Source organism: Oncorhynchus gorbuscha, linkage group LG20, assembly GCF_021184085.1.
Source record: "Oncorhynchus gorbuscha isolate QuinsamMale2020 ecotype Even-year linkage group LG20, OgorEven_v1.0, whole genome shotgun sequence".
NCBI lineage: Eukaryota > Metazoa > Chordata > Actinopteri > Salmoniformes > Salmonidae > Oncorhynchus > Oncorhynchus gorbuscha.
In genome coordinates, this window is record NC_060192.1 from 11,686,450 (window position 1) to 11,707,247 (window position 20,798).

Below are 20,798 nucleotides of genomic sequence, written 5' to 3' on the forward strand. Positions count from 1 at the left end.
CCAGTGAACTGAGATAAGGCGGAGCATTACCTGGCATGGACTTGTAGATGACCTGGAGCCAGTGGGTCTGGCGACAAATATGTAGCGAGGGCCAGCCGACTAGAGCATACAGGTCACAGTGGTGGGTGGTATAAGGTGCTTTAGTAACTAAACGGATGGCACTGTGATAAACTGCATCCAGTTTGTTGAGTGGAGTGTTGGAAGCTATTTTGTAGATAACATCGCCAAAGTCGAGGATCGGTAGGATAGACAGTTTTACTAGGGTAAGTTTGGCGGCGTGAGTGAAGGAGGCTTTGTTGCGGAATAGAAAGCCGACTCTAGATTTGATTTTCGATTGGAGATGTTTGATATGAGTCTGGAAGGGGAGTTTACAATCTAGCCAGACACCTAGGTACTTATAGATGTCCACATATTCTAGGTCGGAACCATCCAGGGTGGTGATGCTAGTCGGGTGTGCGGGAGCAGGCAGCGAACTGTTGAAAAGCATGCATTTGGTTTTACTAGCGTTTAAGAGCAGTTGGAGGCCACGGAAGGAGTGTTGTATGGCATTGAAGTTCGTTTGGAGGTTAGATAGCACAGTGTCCAAGGAAGGGCCAGAAGTATACAGAATGGTGTCGTCTGTCTATGCAAGCACTAGGCCAATAAATTCTATTGCTCTTTCACACCAAGGAATGGTGATTATTGAGGGGGAGAATGCTGTAAAGATTTTTCAAATAGCTTACTGTGTGGAGCTATAGTTTTAATATAGAATTCGGAATATGTAAAAAAAACAACAACACTTTTCTACATTTTCGCACAGCCAGGTACTTCTATAAATGCTCAGGTACGCATACTCCCTCATCATTACCAGGACAGAGAAACCAGACACATGCACATACTCACATGGAGCACTCCAAACAAAAGACAATGGATTTTTTTTGACAAATCTCGTAAATGATGGATTGAAATAAACTAAAACTTGTTCTCAAAAGTGTAGCAGTTTGTGAACTCTGTGTATTGTGTATAGGCCAGTGATAAACAAAACAAATTTTAATCGATTTTAAATTCAGGCTGTAATACAACAAAATGTGCAAAAAGTCAAGGGGTGTGAATATAATCTGACGGAACTGTATCCTACATTCTGATATTACCAGGTTGACCTGCATTAGGTGATAATACATATATATTTTAAGGACACCAATGTTAAAGGGAAAGTAAACCCAAATGACAAAATATTACATATCAGTTTCCTTACCCTGTAAGCAGTTTATAGAGAATGTATGACAGAAACCAATTATTTGGTTAAACCATCAACCCTGGCACAGCATAGATATGAAATACCCTCATTCTTCCATCTGTACAACAGCTGTGATTCACCTCATCAACTGAAATAACCCTTGCCTGCCACACAGCCACTTCCTGGTTGCGTCCTGAACAGGGCCACAGTCAGCGCTTTGTATCGGTGTCATACATCATCATCACACCCCGCTGTGCTCATTTAACGCATGGATTCATATTGTGTGCCCCCTCCTACCTATCTCCTCCGAGAGGTCAAGGGTCATGCAAGGCTAATTCCAAACGAACCTGCAGCCCAGTGCATACGAGGATAGATATTTGCAACGCGAACAGAAACAAGAGAGAAAAAGACATCTCTGACATCTCTGCAGTGCCCTGTAGTTTCCTGCAGACAGAACAGCATTGGTCTGAAATGGACTTCTTGTTATAGTGTTATTTAACCCAGTCCAGTCTGTTGTCTGAAATTTCACTGCACAGGGCTCTAGTCAAATGTAGTACACTATATAGGGAACAGGGTGCTATTTCAGACTCTGCACGGGCCTCAGCTCTGTGGCTATAATCAATAGTATGACTTTAGCACATGACTCACACACCATGCTTTACATACCCTAGGCTAACAGCTGCAAACTGTGTCCACTGTCTGCCACCTACTGTAAAGACTGTGGCTGTCCCAGACCTTAGTCACCGCAATCACTAGATAACCAAGAGAGCTACAGAGAGTGAGAGACAGAGGCAGGAAAAAGAGAGAAATTAAGATTGTAGAGAGAGGAGTCGGAGACAAAATAAAACTCCAAACAAAATGTTTACAGTAATAGGAAGGGCTAATATTATGTGCTACTGGAATGCAGCAGTATAGAAGAAGAAAAAATGAATACAAAAGCAAAATAAAAACAATCACAGGAAACAGGCCTGGGCGTTCTTGCTTTTTCCACCCCACCAGTACAATGCCCCATAGTGACTCGCAAGGAAAAGTCACACACATTCTATACAAGGGAAAGCTGTCACGGTTATGAGTCTGAAAACAACCATGCTATTTTGTAACACTACTTACTCAGTGATACTAGGAGACAGGAGTGCCACATGGCTCTCGACTTTAAATGCCCCATTTGGAGACGTATTGACCAAGGCTCTGGTGTAGAGTGATTCAAATTCTAACCACACATTGTGAAATTCAAGGCCAGTCATTACTCTTGGCCTGGCAGTAAGTAGCCTGTAAAGACTGCCCTCCACCCCAGTGAAAGATAACCTGTGGAAGGGTTGGCACGTGCATATCAATCGATGCCTCTGTGGAGCGAGACTAGAGATGGCCACAATGTCCAATTGAAAGGGCTCAAAGCTTCCCAAGAACTGGGAGAGAGAGAGAGAGAGGATGAGAAAGCTGAAAGAGAGAGAGATCACTTTAATAAATGTACCCATTTACCCAAATGGAATCAATAGACCTATTCAAGTTGTGCCGATGATTAGCCACTGATACAGTACAACATGCTACTTTTACCCCGCTTAAAGAATGGATTCTGTAATGTTTTGCATGCCAAATGCAGTAGAATATTGTTTTGCCAGTGAGAGACCAGACCATGGAATTGCTGCTATGCTTCACTGCTACAGTCAGCAAACAAACATTGGCCTTAGTTAGACAAAAGTAGGCAAGAGTATAACCATGCGAGAAGTTGACAAATGAAGACTGCACGGAGTGTGTACGTGCACAAGCGTACGTGTAAACGTGTGTATTTCTACTGGGAACACTGGTTTCACTCACACAGACAGCTAGCCAGGTCGGGAGGTAGTGAACTCAAGCTAAATTGTAATGGCTCTCGGTCTCTCATACTCAGTCTCACATAGAGCTTCACTCGAACTACCTCTGTACGTCTCGCGTTAGTTCACAACTAACTAGCCTATATTCTCTAATGAGTGGAAATTCATTGGGACATTTTTGCTAACAAACAAAATACAACATGTACTGTACTTTACACATAGAGTGGTCAATAGGACCGAGTGGAAAAAGTAGCACACACATTATGCAATTGACGTTTCCATCAGTTAGCCTATAGTGCCGCACTATCAATTCAGGGGACACAACTTTGGCTTTAGAAGTGGGTGGGGACTTCATACCCGACTACGCAGAGGCCTCCACATGGTCCTAAAGTGCACCGTTCCCTCATTTTGCATCACATTCCAATGATAAAACTGGGGGGCGGACAAAAATGCAGTGGAAGTTGCACCCCTGCCATCAATGCACGGATCACTGAGAGAGATCAGCCAAACGTAGCCAACAACTTTGCGATTGGTGATCTTAGGCTTGTGTGCGGCTGCTTGGCCAAAGAAACCCATTTTATGAAGCTCCAGACGAACAGTTATTGTGCTGACGTTGCTTCCAGAGGGAGTATGGAACTCTGTAGTGAGTGTTGCAACTGAGGACAAACGTTTTTTACACGCTACGAGCTTCAGCACTCTGCAGTCCCGTTCTGTGAGCTTGTGTGGCCTACCACTTCGTGGCTGAGCCGTTGTTGCTCCTAGACGTTTCCACTTCATAATAACAGCACTTACAGTTGAATGGGAAGCCTTGCAGGACAGACATTTGACAAACTGTCTGATGAGCTCTTCAGTAAGGCCATTCTACTGCCATTGTTTGTCTATGGAGATTGCATGGCGGTGTGCTCGATTTTATACACCTGTCAGCAGCGGGTGTTGCTGAAATAGCCAAATCCATTCATTTGAAGGGGTGTCCAGAGTCAGACGTTTACATACACTTTGGTTGGAGTCATTAAAACTTGTTTTTCAACCACTCCACAAATTTCTTGTCAACAAACTATAGTTTTGGCAAGTCGGTTAGTACTTATAATTCACTGTATCACAATTCCAGTGGGTCAGAAGTTTACATACACTAAGTTGACTGTGCCTTTAAACAGCTTGGAAAATTCCAGAAAATTATGTCATGGCTTTAGAAGCTTCTGATAGGCTAATTAATTCAATTGGTGGTGTACCAGTGGATGTATTTCAAGGCCTATCTTTAAACTCAGTGCCTCTTTGCTTGACATTATGGGAAAATCAAAAGAAATCAGCCAAGACCTCAAAAAAAAGTTGTAGACCTCCACAAGTCTGGTTCATCATTAGGAGCCATTTCCAAACGCCTGAAGGTACCACGTTCATCTGTACAAACAATAGTACGCAAGTACAAACACCATGGGACCATGCAGCAGTCATTCCTCTCAGGAAGGAGACACGTTCTGTTTCCTGGTTCAAAAAGGGCAAATCAATCCCAAAACAACAGCAAAGGACCTTGTGGAAATGCTGGAGGAAACAGGTACAAAAGTATCTATATCCACATAACCTGAAAGGCAAGAAAAAAAAAAACACTGCTCCAAAACCGGCATAAAAAAAGCCAGACTATGGTTTGCAACTGCAAATGGGGACAAAGATGGTACTTTTTGGAGAAATGTCCTTATTATTTTTTACCTTTATTTAACAAGTCAGTTAAGAACAAATTCTTATTTTCAATGACGGCTAAGGAACAGTGGGTTAACTGCCTTGTTCAGGGGCAGAATAACAGATTTTTGTACCTTGTCAGCCCTGGGATTTGAACTTGCAACCTTTCAGTTACTAGTCCAACGCTCTAACCACTAGGCTACCCTGCCGCCCCATAAACAACACAATGTAACTCCAAGTCAATCACACTTCTGTGAAATCAAACTGTCCACTTAGGAAGCAACACTGATTGACAATAAATTTCACATGCTGTTGTGCAAATGGAATAGACAACAGGTGGAAATAGTAGGCAATTAGCAAGACACCCCCAATAAAGGAGTGGTTCCACAGACCACTTTTTAGTTCCTATGCTTCCTGGTTGATGTTTTGGTTACTTTTGAATGCTGGTGGTGCTTTCACTCTAGTGGTAGCATGACCGGTTTGGCGGTGGGTCAGTCATGGTGTGGGGTGGCATTTCTTTGGGGGGCCGCACAGCCCTCCATGTGCTCGCCAGAGGTAGCCTGACTGCCATTAGGTACCGAGATGAGATCCTCAGACCCCTTGTGAGACCATATGCTGGTGCGGTTGGCCCTGGGTTCCTCCTAATGCAAGACAATGCTAGACCTCATGTGGCTGGAGTGTGTCAGCAGTTCCTGCAAGAGGATGGCATTGATGCTATGGACTGGCCCACCCGTTCCCCAGACCTGAATCCAATTGAGCACATCTGGGACATCATGTCTCGCTCCATCCACCAATGCCACGTTGCACCACAGACTATCCAGGAGTTGGCGGATGCTTTAGTCCAGGTCTGGGAGGAGATCCCTCAGGAGACCATCCGCCACCTCATCAGGAGCATGCCCAGGCGTTGTAGGGAGGCCACACACACTACTGAGCCTCATTTTGATTTGTTTTAAGACATTATATCAAAGTTGGATCAGCCTGTAGTGTGTTTTTCCACTTTAATTATGAGTGTGACTCCAAATCCAGACCTCCATGGGTTGATAAATTTGATTTCCATTGATCATTTTTGTGTAATTTTGTTGTCAGCACATTCAACTATGTAAAGAAAAAAGTATTTAATAAGAATATTTCATTCATTCAGATCTAGGATGTGTTATTTTAGTGTTTCCTTTATTTTTTGAGCAGTGTATATACAGTGGGGCAAAAAAGTATTTAGTCAGCCACCAATTGTGCAAGTTCTCACACTTAAAGATGAGAGGCCTGTAATTTTCATCATAGGTACACTTCAACTATGACAGACAAAATGAGAAGAAAAAAATCCAGAAAATAGGATTTTTAATCAATTAATTTGCAAATTATGGTGGAAAATAAGTATTTGGTCAATAACAAAAGTTTCTCAATACTTTGTTATATACCCTTTGTTGGCAATGACAGAGGTCAAACGTTTTCTGTAAGTCTTCACAAGGTTTTCACACACGGTTGCTGGTATTTTGGCCCATTCCTCCATGCAGATCTCCTCTAGAGCAGTGATGTTTTGGGGCTGTTGCTAGGCAACACAGACTTTAACTCCCTCCAAAGATTTTCTATGGGGTTGAGATCTGGAGACCGGCTAGGCCACTCCAGGACCTTGAAATGCTTCTTACGAAGCCACTCCTTCGTTGCCCAGGCGCTGTGTTTGGGATCACTGTCATGCTGAAAGACCCAGCCACGTTTCATCTTCAATGCCCTTGCTGATGGTAGGCTTTGTTACTTTGGTCCCAGCTCTCTGCAGGTCATTCACTAGGTCCCCCCGTGTGGTTATGGGATTTTTGCTCACCATTCTTGTGATCATTTTGACCCCACGGGGTGAGATCTTGCATGGAGCCCCAGATCGAGGGAGATTATCAGTGGTCTTGTATGTCTTCCATTTCCTGATAATTGCTCCCACAGTTGATTTCTTCAAACCAAGCTGCTTACCTATTGCAGATTCAGTCTTCCCAGCCTGTTGCAGGTCTACAATTTTGTTTCTGGTGTCCTTTGACAGGTCTTGGCCATAGTGGAGTTTGGAGTGTGACTGTTTGAGGTTGTGGACAGGTGTCTTTTATACTGATAACAAGTTCAAACAGGTGCCATTAATACAGGTAACGAGTGGAGGACAGAGGAGCCTCTTAAAGAAGAAGTTACAGGTCTGTGAGAGCCAGAAATCTTGTTTGTAGGTGACCAAATACTTATTTTTATTTCAGCCAAGCACAAAATGTACACAATGACGAATAACATGGATTTAAGCAAGTCAAAACGAAGGAAAAAGAAAAGTGCAGTGCATAGATCAGAACTCTAGCACAGGACCGAAAAAAAGGTTGCTGTAATTCTCAAAAGAAATTGGATTGGAAGAGAAGTGTGTTACAGCAACCAAACTAAAGAGCCCATTAGCCACCAGAATATGTATCCTCATCAAAACTTCATGATATGATTTGATTTGTGAGATGTGGAAAAACAGAACATGGTTTATTTTGCCCATTCAAAAAATACAGCTAAAATCCTTGGTTGAAGCTACTCCCTAAATCATCATTGGTCATCACTGTATAAATAAGGCAAAGAGTGCAATCTCTGGTTCTCTTCACTCCCACTAGGCTTGGCCAGGAACTTTGTTTTGTACTTGTGTACATTTAGATCAAATAACATCAGATCAAATGTTCACATATCCTTTGATTCTTCAGTAGTGGAAACTTCAGGGATGAAGCCAAAAGAAGCCTTGGAGCAGTTAGTTGACCAAAGGTACTTATAACCCAGGTGGACACTCTCACACTGGCCAAGTGAAAGCTATGAAAAAACATCCTTGTCTGTACAAACTCACAAAGGCTTTTAGTAAGTGTGACAGCTTAACAAATCTCTCTCTCTCTCTCTCTCTCTCTCTCTCTCTCTCTCTCTCTCTCTCTCTCTCTCTCTCTCTCTCTCTCTCTCTCTCTCTCTCTCTCTCTCTCTCTCTCTCTCTCTCTCTCTCTCTCTCTCTCTCTCTCTCTCTCTCTCTCTCTCTCTCTCTCTCTCTCTCTCTCTCTCTCTCTCTCTCTCTCTCTCTCTCGACAGATATTGTAAAATGTTTCCCCTCTGTAAATGGGTGGGAGGCAGAGAGGGAGCCCTCGGGAGAGCAAGAGAGCTCTCCTCGACACATGCATGTGTAAACCCAGACGCCCTTATGACATCATCAGAATGTCTGCCTGCCGACAGCGCTGAGGATCATGTGACTAGAGAACGCCCGAGAGGCGAGCAGAGCAGCACCACGCAGGTCTGTCACAACATGTCAAACCAACAGTAACTCACTGACTCACACTGGACCGGAGAGTTTCATGGTTAAGTAAGTACACACAAGGTTGTAGTGTAAACTCACATGAGGTTCGCTATGACTGCATGAAGCTAGGACAGATGGGCAGTATCTGTAAGGCCTCCTCCTCAATGTCATGATGACCTTTGGTATTTTATTAGGATCCCCATTAGCTGTTGCAAAAGCAGCAGCTGCTCTTCCCGGGGTTCAACACGAAACATGAAACATAATACAGAATGACATAATACAGAGCATCATAAAAAATAAAAAAACAGCTCAAGAACAGAACTACATGGTTTTAAAAAGGCACACGTAGACTACATATCAATGCATACACACACTATCTAGGTCAAACAGGGGAGAGGCGTTGTGCCGCGAGGTGTTGCTTGATCTGTTTAAAAAAAAAACAGGTTTGCTGTTCACTTGAGCAGTATGAGATGGAAAGTTCCATGCAATAAAGGCTCTATATAGTACTGTACGTTTTCTTGAATTTGTTCTGGATTTGGGGACTGTGAAAAGACCCCTGGGGGCATGTCTGGTGGGATAAGTGTGTGTGTCAGAGCTGTTGACTATGCAAACCATTTGGGATTTTCAACACATTAATGTTTCTTATAAAAAAAGAAGTGATGCAGTCAGTCTCTCCCCAACTCTTAGCCAAGAGAGACTGGCATGCATAGTATTTATATTAGCCCTCTGTACAAGCATTCTGTTGGCAGAGGAATAGTTGCCTTTCCAAGTTGCTCCCAAGCACAAATGTCTATAGGGCCAGGAGTTTTCCTGACGAGGAAAAACTCTGGGCCTTATTTGGGAGGCAAAATATAAAATTGACTCGACTCAAGAGTAGCCGTTCCCTGTGGAACCCACGTTTCCCAACTCACTGTTGACCTATTCTTCCCAACCCCAGATACCAGGGGAGAAAGAAAAGATTCCTCCAACTGTCATATGGCTGGGCCCATCTCTGATGAGCTCAACACTGAATCTCATGGCCATAACCCAAAAGGAAACAACAACAAATTCTCCTATATTCCTCTCCACAGAGCGAGAGAGTCAGGGGTCGGAGTTAGGAGCTATCCTCTATCTAGCATGACATTTTGTGATGACCTCATATTCAACGCTCAGCGGAGGAAAACAAATAAGAGGCAAGACAAACAAAGGCAGCCATTTATTATTTGGACAGTGGCTCTTTACAGTGAGGGAGAGGGCAGAAGCTATGGTAATGTTACTAGCCCCGGTGTCTCATCTCACCATGTTTCATCACGTATTGGAAGGATGGAGTGATTTGAAACTACATTTGAGGCTAATCAATGTCAAAAAAATAAATTAAAAAAACATGTCAACATCATTTTTTAGAACATTCTCGTCGTGTTTCAGTGTGTACGAATTATGTGGATGTTTGTGTCCCCCTAGGACAGCTTTCTCCTTCCTGGTGTGTGGTCTAATAACTTCCCACTAGCTCCCTTCCCTTTCCACTAACACACACACACACACACACACACACACACACACACACACACACACACACACACACACACACACACACACACACACACACACACACACACACACACACACACACACACACACACACACACACACACACGAGAAATATGTCCCAGGGCTGTTTGCGCTATTAACACTGTTTGCTTATCGCGGTGCCATCTTATTGTCCCATGAAACGCTGAGGGGGACAGACACAAGCCCTGCCTCCACACAACCCAACCTGCTGATCCACTGACAGACAGTTCACTTGGAGGGCAGTAGGCTATATGCCTGGCCTGGGGTACAGTCACATTCAGTAGGTTGAGACATTGAAATAGCAGACAGAAATCTAATGTTTAGAGGCGACACAAAGCTATTCCACACGATAAGAGAGCCATGTCTGTTCTGCACAATACATGTCTATCTGAACATTATTGAATACGCTCCTGGATTATATGGAGCCTACTGTACATGAACACAATGCATTATGCATGCAAACAAACGCAACATAAAAAACACAGTAGACCGCAAACAATACTATACTGTACTATACTATTGACTGTTGGGTAGAAAATATTTAAATCAGAATGGAAAGAGGGAGCAGGTTCATTTAAAATGGGGAGCAAATCCATTGAATGGGAAGCATAGCAGTGACACAGTAGACACTACACTGTGTTTCCTGCATTCCTAAAACACTTGTTTGAGGGAAGAGATGCTGCCATGTCAACATTTTGAAATTCAGGGCATGTGCATGGATGGATGATCTGCAAGAGTCGGTGAAAATATCTGTGTGTGTAAGAGAGAGTGTGTGTGTGTGCCCAGCATCCCACATAGTTCATGACTTGATTTCTCTTGTAAATGATTTGATTTCTCTCTAGAGAAACGACACGTTGGGCAGAGTAAAAATACACCTTGTGTTCTTCATTCTTTCTCTCTAAACCTGATTTCCTACCATCATATACCGGTTTCTCTAGTCTAGTAAGTTGAAGTACATCAAAACATATATTTAAAAAATTATTCAAGAAATCAGTGGTGGTATTTAGCCACGGCCTATATCTTTTTTCTCTTTTATTTAGCCTTTATTTAACTTTGCAAGTCAGTTAAGAACAAATTCTTATTTACAATGAAGGGCTACCCAGGCCAAACCCTAACCCGGACGACGCTCGGTCAATTATGCGCCACACTGTGGGACTCACAATCACAGCCGGTTGTGATAGACCCCGGTTAGATTCCAGGCTGTGTAGTGACGCCTCTAGCACGGAGATAGTGCATAACATGCTGACCAAACCAGACGAGCGTGTGCGGACAGGTCGAAAAGCATTAATCCACAGATAGGAATTCAGTTTGCCGTTTTTTTCTCATCATCTCTCCTCCTTCCTCAGGCTTCTTTATCTTATTTTGGACTTAATATGCCGGTTGGCAACCAACTTTACAGCATTACTACAACCTACCGGGGGTATATGCTACAATCACCCACGTGGGTATATGCTTCTAAAAACCTATGAGATGGGAGGGTCCGGACTTGCAGCGTGTTGAGCGTCACAAATAGAGACGATTTCTATTTTAGCGCCTGGCCACGCCAACGCTCGCGAGCAGTGTGGGTGCAATGATTGAATAACATGTATGTGTACATTTTATTTTGCAACGCTCGAGCACGCAACGAGTCTGGTCTGGTCAGCATGTTAGACCGCTGTGCCACATCAAGATTAGTCCAATTGTCGAGTGACTTGAAAGCGATCAATTGTATAAATTACTTAAGTAAAAAATACTTTAAAGTACTACTTACAGTCATGACTTACAAGTCATTTTTTTGGGGTATCTGTACTCTACCATTTATATATTTGGCAACTTTTACTACACTACATTTCGAAATAAAATAATGTACTTTTTTCTCCATACATTTTCACAAATGTACTTGTTACATTTTGACAGGAAAATGGTCCAATTCACACACTTATCAAGAGAACACCCCTGGTCTTCCCTACTGCATCTGATCTGGCGGACTCACGAAACACAAATGCTTCATCTGTAAATTATGCCTGAGTGTTGGAGTGTGCCCCTGGCTATCCGTCAATAACAAAATAAAATTGTGCAGTCTGGTTTGCTTAATATAAGGAATTTGAAATGATTTATGCTTGTACTTTGTATACTTAAGTACATTTTAGCAATTCCATTTACTTTTGATACTTAAGTATTTTTAAACCAAATACTTTTAGACTTTTCCTCAGGTAGTATTTTACTGGGTGACTTTCACGTTTACTTGAGTCATTTGCTATTAAAGTATCTTTACTTTTACATGACAATTGAGTACTTTTTCCACCACTGAAAGTGAACACTCAGTTGTGTAGCTACTATTAGTGTAGGCACACAGTCATCCTCCTCCTTCCTCTCCTTGTACTATTATATGGCAGAGTAAAAATACACTTTGTGCTCTTCACTCCAAAACCAATTTCCTTGTATCATATACCCATTGCTCTAGTAGATAAAAAATATATATCAAAGGTCTTCAAAAAGTATGGTGTGTGTGTGTGTTACATTATCTTCATCAAGATCCTGTAGGTTCATGCTCTACAACATCCGCAGAGTACGACCCTGCCTCACACAGGAAGCGGCGCAGGTCCTAATCCAGGCACTTGTCATCTCCCGTCTGGATTACTGCAACTCGCTGTTGGCTGGGCTCCCTGCCTGTGCCATTAAACCCCTACAACTCATCCAGAACGCCGCAGCCCGTCTAGTGTTCAACCTTCCCAAGTTCTCTCACGTCACCCCGCTCCTCCGCTCTCTCCACTGGCTTCCAGTTGAAGCTCGCATCCGCTACAAGACCATGGTGCTTGCCTACGGAGCTGTGAGGGGAACGGCACCTCAGTACCTCCAGGCTCTGATCAGGCCCTACACCCAAATAAGGGCACTGCGTTCATCCACCTCTGGCCTGCTCGTCTCCCTACCACTGAGGAAGTACAGTTCCCGCTCAGCCCAGTCAAAACTGTTCGCTGCTCTGGCTCCCCAATGGTGGAACAAACTCCCTCACGACGCCAGGACAGCGGAGTCAATCACCACCTTCCGGAGACACCTGAAACCCCACCTCTTTAAGGAATACTTAGGATAGGATAAAGTAATCCTTCTCACCCCCCTTAAAATATTTAGATGCACTATTGTAAAGTGGCTGTTCCACTGGATGTCATAAGGTGAATGCACCAATTTGTAAGTCGCTCTGGATAAGAGCGTCTGCTAAATGACTTAAATGTAAATGTAAATGTAAATGTAAGATGAGTTCTACTGTCAATGAAGCCTTATTGATAGCGTTCAACCAGTCATAGCCGATATCAACCTACTGTATCACAGACTAGGCTAACCAGTGTTGTATCCCAGACTTCTGGCCTCTTTCCTCTCCATTGTACTGCTCCATCTCAGCAGGACCTCATTTCTGGGTCTGGTTAGTCCAGCTCACTGTTGTGATTGTTATGAAACAGAACGGAGGGGACGCACCCTGACTGCTACTTCCTTATGATCTCAACAAACATCTGTGGAATGAGGCCCCAAACACCAGCGATTACACACCACATGCACAGTCACTGTCCGTCTGTGCCCTTCAACAGGGAAATGCTGATGTCATGTTATGGTATGGTTACTGTATATGTGTGTGATGTACAGTAGGCAAGGTGGAGGGGGAGACAATATCAAAGTCCATTGCCATAAAGCCTAGGCTGTCAAAGTAGCAGGTGGCTGCGATAGCCAGCAGATCCAAAACCTTACGCTTGCTTTCATCTGCACGACATGGTAAAACAGGCCGTTTGCTTAAATTAAGACGCTGCGGAGCGGGTGCGAGATATGGCTCGGAAAACGTACCTCAATCAAGGGATGAGAAATCTGTTGTACTCCAAATTGTCCCACTATCCCAAATGTTACACAGAGAAGATTGAACGACTACTAAAAAAACTAAAACTAAAGCAGGAAGCACAAGTGACTTTGTCAATAAAAAAAGTGGTCAGAAGAAGCAGATGCTAAGCTACAGGACTGTTTTGCTACCCACGGACTGAAATATGTTCCAGGATTCTTCCGATGGCACTGAGGAGTACACCACATCAACAAGTGTATCGATGACGTTGTCCCCACATTGACCGTACGTACATACCCCAACCAGAAGCCATTGATTACAGGCAAAATCCGCACGGCGTTAAAGGGTAGAGCTGCCGCTTTCAAGGTGCGGGACTCTAACCCGGAAGCTGATAAGAAATCCCGCTATGCCCTCCGACAAACCATCAAACAGGCAACGTGTCAATAGAGGACTAAGAATGAATTCTACTACACCGGATCTGATGCTTGGCAGATGTGACAGAGCTTGCAAACTATTACACACTACAAAGGGAAGTACAGCCACAAGCTGCCCAAGGACACAAGCCTACCAGACAAGCTAAATTACTTCTATGCTCGCTTCGCAGCAAGTAACACTGAAACATGCATGAGAGCATCAGCTGTTCTGGACAACTGTGTGATGGCACTCTCGATAGCCGATGTGAGTAAGACCTTTAAACAGGTCAACATTCACAAGGCCACAGGGCCAGATGAATTACCAGGAAGTGTAATATGAGCATGCGCTGACCAACGGGCAGGTGTCTTCACTGACATTTTCAACCTGTCCCTGACGGTGTCTGTAATACCAATATGTTTCAAGCAGATCACCCCCCCCGCTGATGACACAACAGTGGTAGGCCTGATCACCGACAACGATGATACAGCGTATAGGGAGTTCAGAGACCTGGCCGTGTGGTGCCAGGACAACAACCTCTCCCTCAATGTGATCAAGACAAAGGAGATGATTGTGGACTACAGGAAAAGGAGGACCAAGCACGTCCCCATTCTCATCGATGGGGCTGTAGTGGAGCAGGTTTTTGCATGAGTCCTCAGATCCTTAAAAAGTTCTACAGCTGCACCAACCTGACTGGTCGCATCACTGCCTGGCATGGCAACAGCTCGGCCTCCGACCGCAAGGCACTACAGAGGGTAGTGCGAACGGCACAGTACATCACTGGAGCCAAGCTTCCTGCCATCCAGGACCTCTATACCAAGCGGTGTCAGATGAAGGCCCTAACAATTGTCAAAGACTTCAGCCACCCTAGTCATAGACTGTTCTCTCTGTTACAGCACATTACCGGAGCGCCAAGTATAGGTCAAAAATACTTTTTAACAGCTTCTCCACCCAAGCCATAAGAATCCTGAACAGCTAATCATCAACAACCCCTATTTTACATTGCTGCTACTCTCTGTTTATTATCTATGCATAGTCACTTTAATAACTCTACCTAATACCTACATATTACCCCTGCATATTGACTCTGTACCGGTACCCCCTGTATATAGCCTCACTATTGTTATTTTACTGCTGCTCTTTAATTATTTGTAACTTATATATTTTTTAACTTATCGCTTATTTTTCTTAAAACTGCATTGTTGGTTAAGTAAGCATTTCACTTTAAGGTCCACACCTGTGGTATTCGGCGCATGTGACAAATACAATTTGATGCTAAATAAACATTGTGGACCTTATGGGAACGGCCTTCATACGACATAATCGATTAAATTGAACTAGCTTCAGTGACAATGTGGCCACGTCAAAACAGAACCGATCACTCGGGGAGAATTCAGTATGTTTCAACGTAGTACAGTAACGGAAACTGCAACATTGTAACCATTCTTACTCAAACAAATGTTGCAACACCGTAGCACCTTAGTTAGCATAAGCCTGCATCAAATTTATTAAAACATCTGGACTCACTGAAACATCAGTATGGAAGAAACTGACGAGTAGGGATTGTGAATGACAATGACAAAGGTCCAATCATTTCCACGGGAAAGACCATAAACATTCCAAGACACTCCTTAACAGCCAATTGACTTCACAAGAGGTGGATTCAATTCAGCGGTCATGTTAGATATCATTCAGAGGCCCAATCCCCGGGGTGACAAAATAATATTCGCCGAGAAAAGTAGCGGGATTGACATTGTGTTGACTCAGATCCTTCAATTTCACTGGAAAGATCACGCATAAATCTGGTTGAAGCGAATAATATATTTGTTAATGTCTTTGTCACATCCACTTGCTGGACTGTGGAACTTGAGCTAAACAATTTAGCCTACTAACCCGGCCAAAAAAAAAGCTGAACCTACCCAGAAATTCTCTAGGAAGTAGGGCGTTATCATCTTGGTTTCTTCTTTTCTCTCAGCAACTATATTCTTGTTTAATTTAAATTCAGGCAATTGCTCCGCCGTTCTCCGTTTCCGTTGTTTGCCTTTTGCTCCTTTTCCCTACGCTCCTTTCTTCTCCCTCCCCACCTGACTCCACCTCCTTTAGGAAGCGAAAGGCAACTGAATTCAATATTTCTCCTCCAAAAATTGACGAAGAAACAGCGCCACCCATGGTGGGAAGAAAAACAGCAGTTTCTGTTCTGCACTGATATTCTAGAATGGGTTCTAGAATTATACTGAACACATTGTTTTTTATTATTATTATGAACACAACAAATACAACACCCCCCCCCCTCAGAAATATACAAGCAAAAGTACATAAACCTAACAGTGGTATTACATATCAATATTCATTTTCAATTTGTTACATTGTTTTATGGTGCATATTGCTTTTTTGTTTTTACATTTGATATATTTTAAATATTATTTATTTAAATAATATTTAAATTCTATCTTAAATCATATGAAGAGGGGTTTGTTCTCTGCCCACTTCATTGGATGGATAAAGACTCTTCCATGAAAGATAAACAAATTAACAAGGAAAGTTAAATCAGGTTCCATATCATTTGGATCAAAATAAAACATATCAGTCTCTCAGATTAACATTAATAGTAGTTTCTTATAAAATCTTCTAACTCACTCCAAAATCTTATGACATTAATAAGAACAGTCCCAAAATAAATGGTCAAGAGTTTCTGGGTCACAACCACAAAATACACATTTGTTGTCAATAGCTATTTTAAATCTGTGTATAACAAAAGGTCTTTACAGGGTTGATTCTATGAATGAGTTTGTATGATACTTCTTTCACCTTATTAGATATACAATACTTACCAGACAACAACAAAACTTTGTTCCAATTCACTTGTACTGGCTGAATTCCAGTACATTTTAGCAGAGGGAATAATAACATATTGACATAGTTCCTTATATACATGTTATTACATTTACAGTTTAAAATGTCAAGTCCTTCTAATTGTATTGAGGCTACAAAATCCTCAACAGTTGCACTTGGAGTATTGTTATATTCTCCTAAAAGAAGAAAAGCACCTTTAGGGGTAGCTCTAACAACAATGTGATACTCCTCAGGAGTGAATGTAACATTGTGTGTTCTAGAATTCTTGATAATCATATAGTTGGCCATCATTATTCAATAATTGTTTAACCCAAATAATGTTGTTGTCCAACCAGTTCTAGGAAAATAAAGACTTGTTTTTGTATTTTATGTCTTTATTGTTCCAGAATGTATACCTATGTGGGGGAAAATTGTTTGTACATGAGGTTCCAAGTTAGTACTTTTTTATGAAAGCTAGCAAGCTTAATAGGGATTTTACCCATATCAACGTTGCATTTGAGTAAGAATTCTCGACCACCAATCTGTTGGAATATTAAATTAGGGATTATATTCCAAATGCAATCCTTATTTCTTAAATAGTTTTGTATCCATTTGATTTTAAAGATTATATTAGAGGTTTTAAAATTCAGAGGATTCAACCCTCCCTCACTTTGGGTGCTACATATTACCACTTTTCTTAAATAATGAGGTTTATTCTTCTATATGCAGTGAAATCATTTAGTATCAACCATTTTAGTTACTGACAGGAACATCTAAGGCAAGGGAGGTATAAACTAATCTGGACAGACCTTCAGATTTTGATAAAAGCACATGTCCAGATAAAGATCTCTTAATAACCAGGAGTTAAATCTCTTTCCAATTTTCTCTACAATAGAAGAGAACTTTAAGTTGGCCCTTTCTTTCTGATCTTTGCTAACTTTAATACCAAGATATGTGACCACATCTTTTACAGGGATATTACATACTGAGTTTAAGTCACATCTTTTCAACGCAAATAATTCACATTTCCTAATATTCAGAGATAAACCAGATACATGCGAGAAGGCATTAATACACTTAATAGCTTTCATGACTTCATTATGATCTTTAAAAAAAATGGTGGTATCATCAGCCAATTGTGAACATTTTATCTCTGTGTCTTGTATCGGATTACCCCTAAAACTATCCTCATTTATATGAAGTGCCATAACTTGTGACCAATACATAAGGAGAAATTTGTCATCCTTGTTTAATTCCACGTCTAATGTCAAATCTCTGAAGTTCCATGGGATTACAAAAATATAAACGCAAAATGGAACAATTTCAAAGATTTTACTGGGTTACCTCATATAAGGAAATCAGTAAATTGAAACAAATTCATTAGGTCCTAATCTATGAATTTCACATGACTGGGAATACAAATATGCATCTGTTGGTCACATATTTTTTTTTAAATAAGAGTATGAATCAGAAAAACAGTCAGTGACTACCATTTGTCTCATGCACATCTCCTTCGCATAGAGTTGACCAGGCTGTTGATTGTGGCCTGTGGAATGTTGTCCCACTCCTCTTCAATGGCTGTGTGAAGTTGCTGGATACTGGCGGGAACTGGAACATCCCAAACATGCTCAATGGGTGACATGTCTGGTGAGTATGCAGGCCATGGAAGAACTTGGACATTTTCAGCTTTCAGGAAATGTATACAGATCGTTGCGAGATGGCCATTATCATGCTGAAACATGAGGTGATGGTGGCAGATGAATGGCACAACAATGGGCCTCAGAATCTCGTAAAGGTATCTCTGTTCATTCAAAATTGCCATTAATAAAAATCCAATTGTGTTCGTTGTCCATAGAGCACGGACAACGAAACATGGACCACTCTGTTCACAACACTGACATCAGCAAACGACTCACCCACACAATGCCAAACACATGGTCTGCGGTTGTGAGGCCGGTTGGACGTACTGCCAAATTCTCTAAAATTACGTCGGAGACGTCTTAAGGTAGAGAAATTAACATTCAATTCTCTGGCAACAGCTCTGGTGGGCATTCCTGCAGCCAGCATGCCAATTGCACTGACCCTCAAAACTTCAGACACTTGTGGCATTGTGTTGTGTGACAAAACTGCACATTTAGACAGGCTTTTTATTGTCACCAGCACAAGGTGCACCTGTGTACGGACCATGCTGTTTAATCAGCTTCTTGATATGCCACACCGGTCAGGTGGATGCATTATCTTGGCAAAGGAGAAATGCTCACTAACAGGGATATAAAAACATTTCTGCACATTTGAGAGAAATTATCTTTTTGTGCATATTGAACATTTCTGGGATATTTTATTTCAGCTCATGAAACAGTGGACAAACCCTTTACTTGTTGCATTTATATTTATTTTCAGTGTATTTTAATGTTCTATATTGCTGTGATGACTATTAGCCTGTGGGCAAGGATACCAGGCTATGCAAAAATGTTTTATAACATTAGAACCACTGGGTATCTCATATCACCTCCTTCAGGTCAGTTAGTACAATCCGTTTGTGTCATGTGGGCTATTCTCTTTGGTGGACCTCTTGGTGCCTGTCAACTACTAACTATTGGTCAGTCATTATCGCATGAATGGGAGATAGAGAAACACTGCTCTAAGAGAAAGTCTTAAGACCGGTGATGCTATGTAAGAGTGGTAGGTCTTGCCGTAGTTATGTAGTTCCCATTAACACACTTATACACTAGGCTGCAACGGGCTCCTCCATAGGGACATTACACTGCCGTCATCGACACAATCACCTCGCCTCTGTCTATGGTGGATGAAAGTATGGGGTCAAAGGGGGTAATCGATATCTGGTCTATCCGACCTGATGTTGACCAGGTTCAAAACCATTAGATCAAATTAAAGTGCATTTAAAGTGCATTTAAAAACTAACACTAAAGTAACAGAAAAGAGCAGTCCCAGACTTATGTAAACAATTTATTCAACTATGTACAGATCCAAGCCGTGATTACCGTTAACATCCATCACATCATACAAATGTCATTACAAAATTACTACAGTACAATATAGATTCTTTGCATGTTCCAAAATATTTGGTGGCCCCGAAAATTATTTTACCTTTAAAAAAAAAGGTCCAATGCAGCTGTTTTTATCTCACTATCAAATCATTTCTGGGAAACAATTAAGTACATTTTAGTCATTTAGTGGACGCGCTTATCCGGAGTGACTTACAGGAGCAATTAGGGTTAAAATGCCATGCTCAAGGGCACAGACATCTTTCACCTAGTCGGCTCGGGATTCAAAACAGTGACCTTTCAGTTACTGGCCCAACGCTTTCAATTAAAATGGTCCAAAATAAACAAAAATAGCTTCTTAGCAAAGATCGATTTCTCAAGCAAAAATGTTGCTTGGACTGTTTGGGAGTGGGGAGGGGAAAACTGAAAATGAGCTGTTATTGGCAGAAAGGTTTTATAACCCTCTTTCTTATTGGTCTATTAGCTAATTTACCTCATGGTGATGTCACCATGGAAGGTCAAAACTCCATCCCACCAAAACAGGCTGAAATTTCAGGTGGCCTTTTCAAAAACCTCTCGCACTAAAAGCGCATTATAATTTTCACAGTATTATTCCAGTCTCATAGTGTATATAAAACAGTTAAATAAAGTTTGACTGCACTGGGCCTTTAAAATTTCAATAGCATTTACAGAAACCAGTCAAAAGTTTGGACACACCTACTCATTCAAGGGTTTGTCTTCATTTTTACATTTTACATTGTAGAATAATAGTGAAAACTTAAACTGTGAAATAACACATATGGAATCATGTAGTTACAGAAAAAGTGTTAAATAAATATTTTAAATTCGAGATTCTTCAAAGTAGCCACCCTTGGACTTGATGACAGATTTGCACACTCTTGGCATTCTCTCAATCAGCTTCATGAAGTAGTCACCTGGAATGCATTTCAATTAACAGGTGTACCTTGTTAAGTTGATTTGTGGAATTTGTTTCCTTCTTAATGCGTTTGAGCCAAATCAGTTGTGTTGTGACAAGGTAGGGGTGGTATACAGAAGATAGCCCTATTTGGTAAGAGACCAAGTCCATCTTATGGAAAGAACATCTCAAATAAGCAAAAAGAAACAATGGTCCATCATTACTTTAAGACATGGTCAGTCAATACAGAAAATGTAAAGAACTTACAAGTCTTCAAGTGCAGTCGCAAAAACAATCAAGCGCATTGATGAAACTGGCTCCGCC

At 41.8% G+C, this 20,798-nt stretch overlaps 1 protein-coding gene across 5 annotated transcripts in view; it reads right to left on the minus strand.

Annotated features, from left to right (window-relative positions):
* The window catches only part of LOC124007566 (F-BAR domain only protein 2-like), a 101,167-nt gene extending 85,357 nt beyond the window's left edge, over window positions 1-15,810 (minus strand). For all 5 annotated transcript variants that reach the window (XM_046318233.1, XM_046318232.1, XM_046318235.1 and 2 more), the window contains exon 1: window positions 15,641-15,810. In XM_046318233.1, coding sequence (XP_046174189.1) covers window positions 15,641-15,673 — 33 coding nt within the window. In that variant the 5' untranslated portion in view covers window positions 15,674-15,810. The remainder of the gene's footprint in view (window positions 1-15,640) is intronic.
* Between the last annotated feature and the right edge of the window lie 4,988 nt (window positions 15,811-20,798).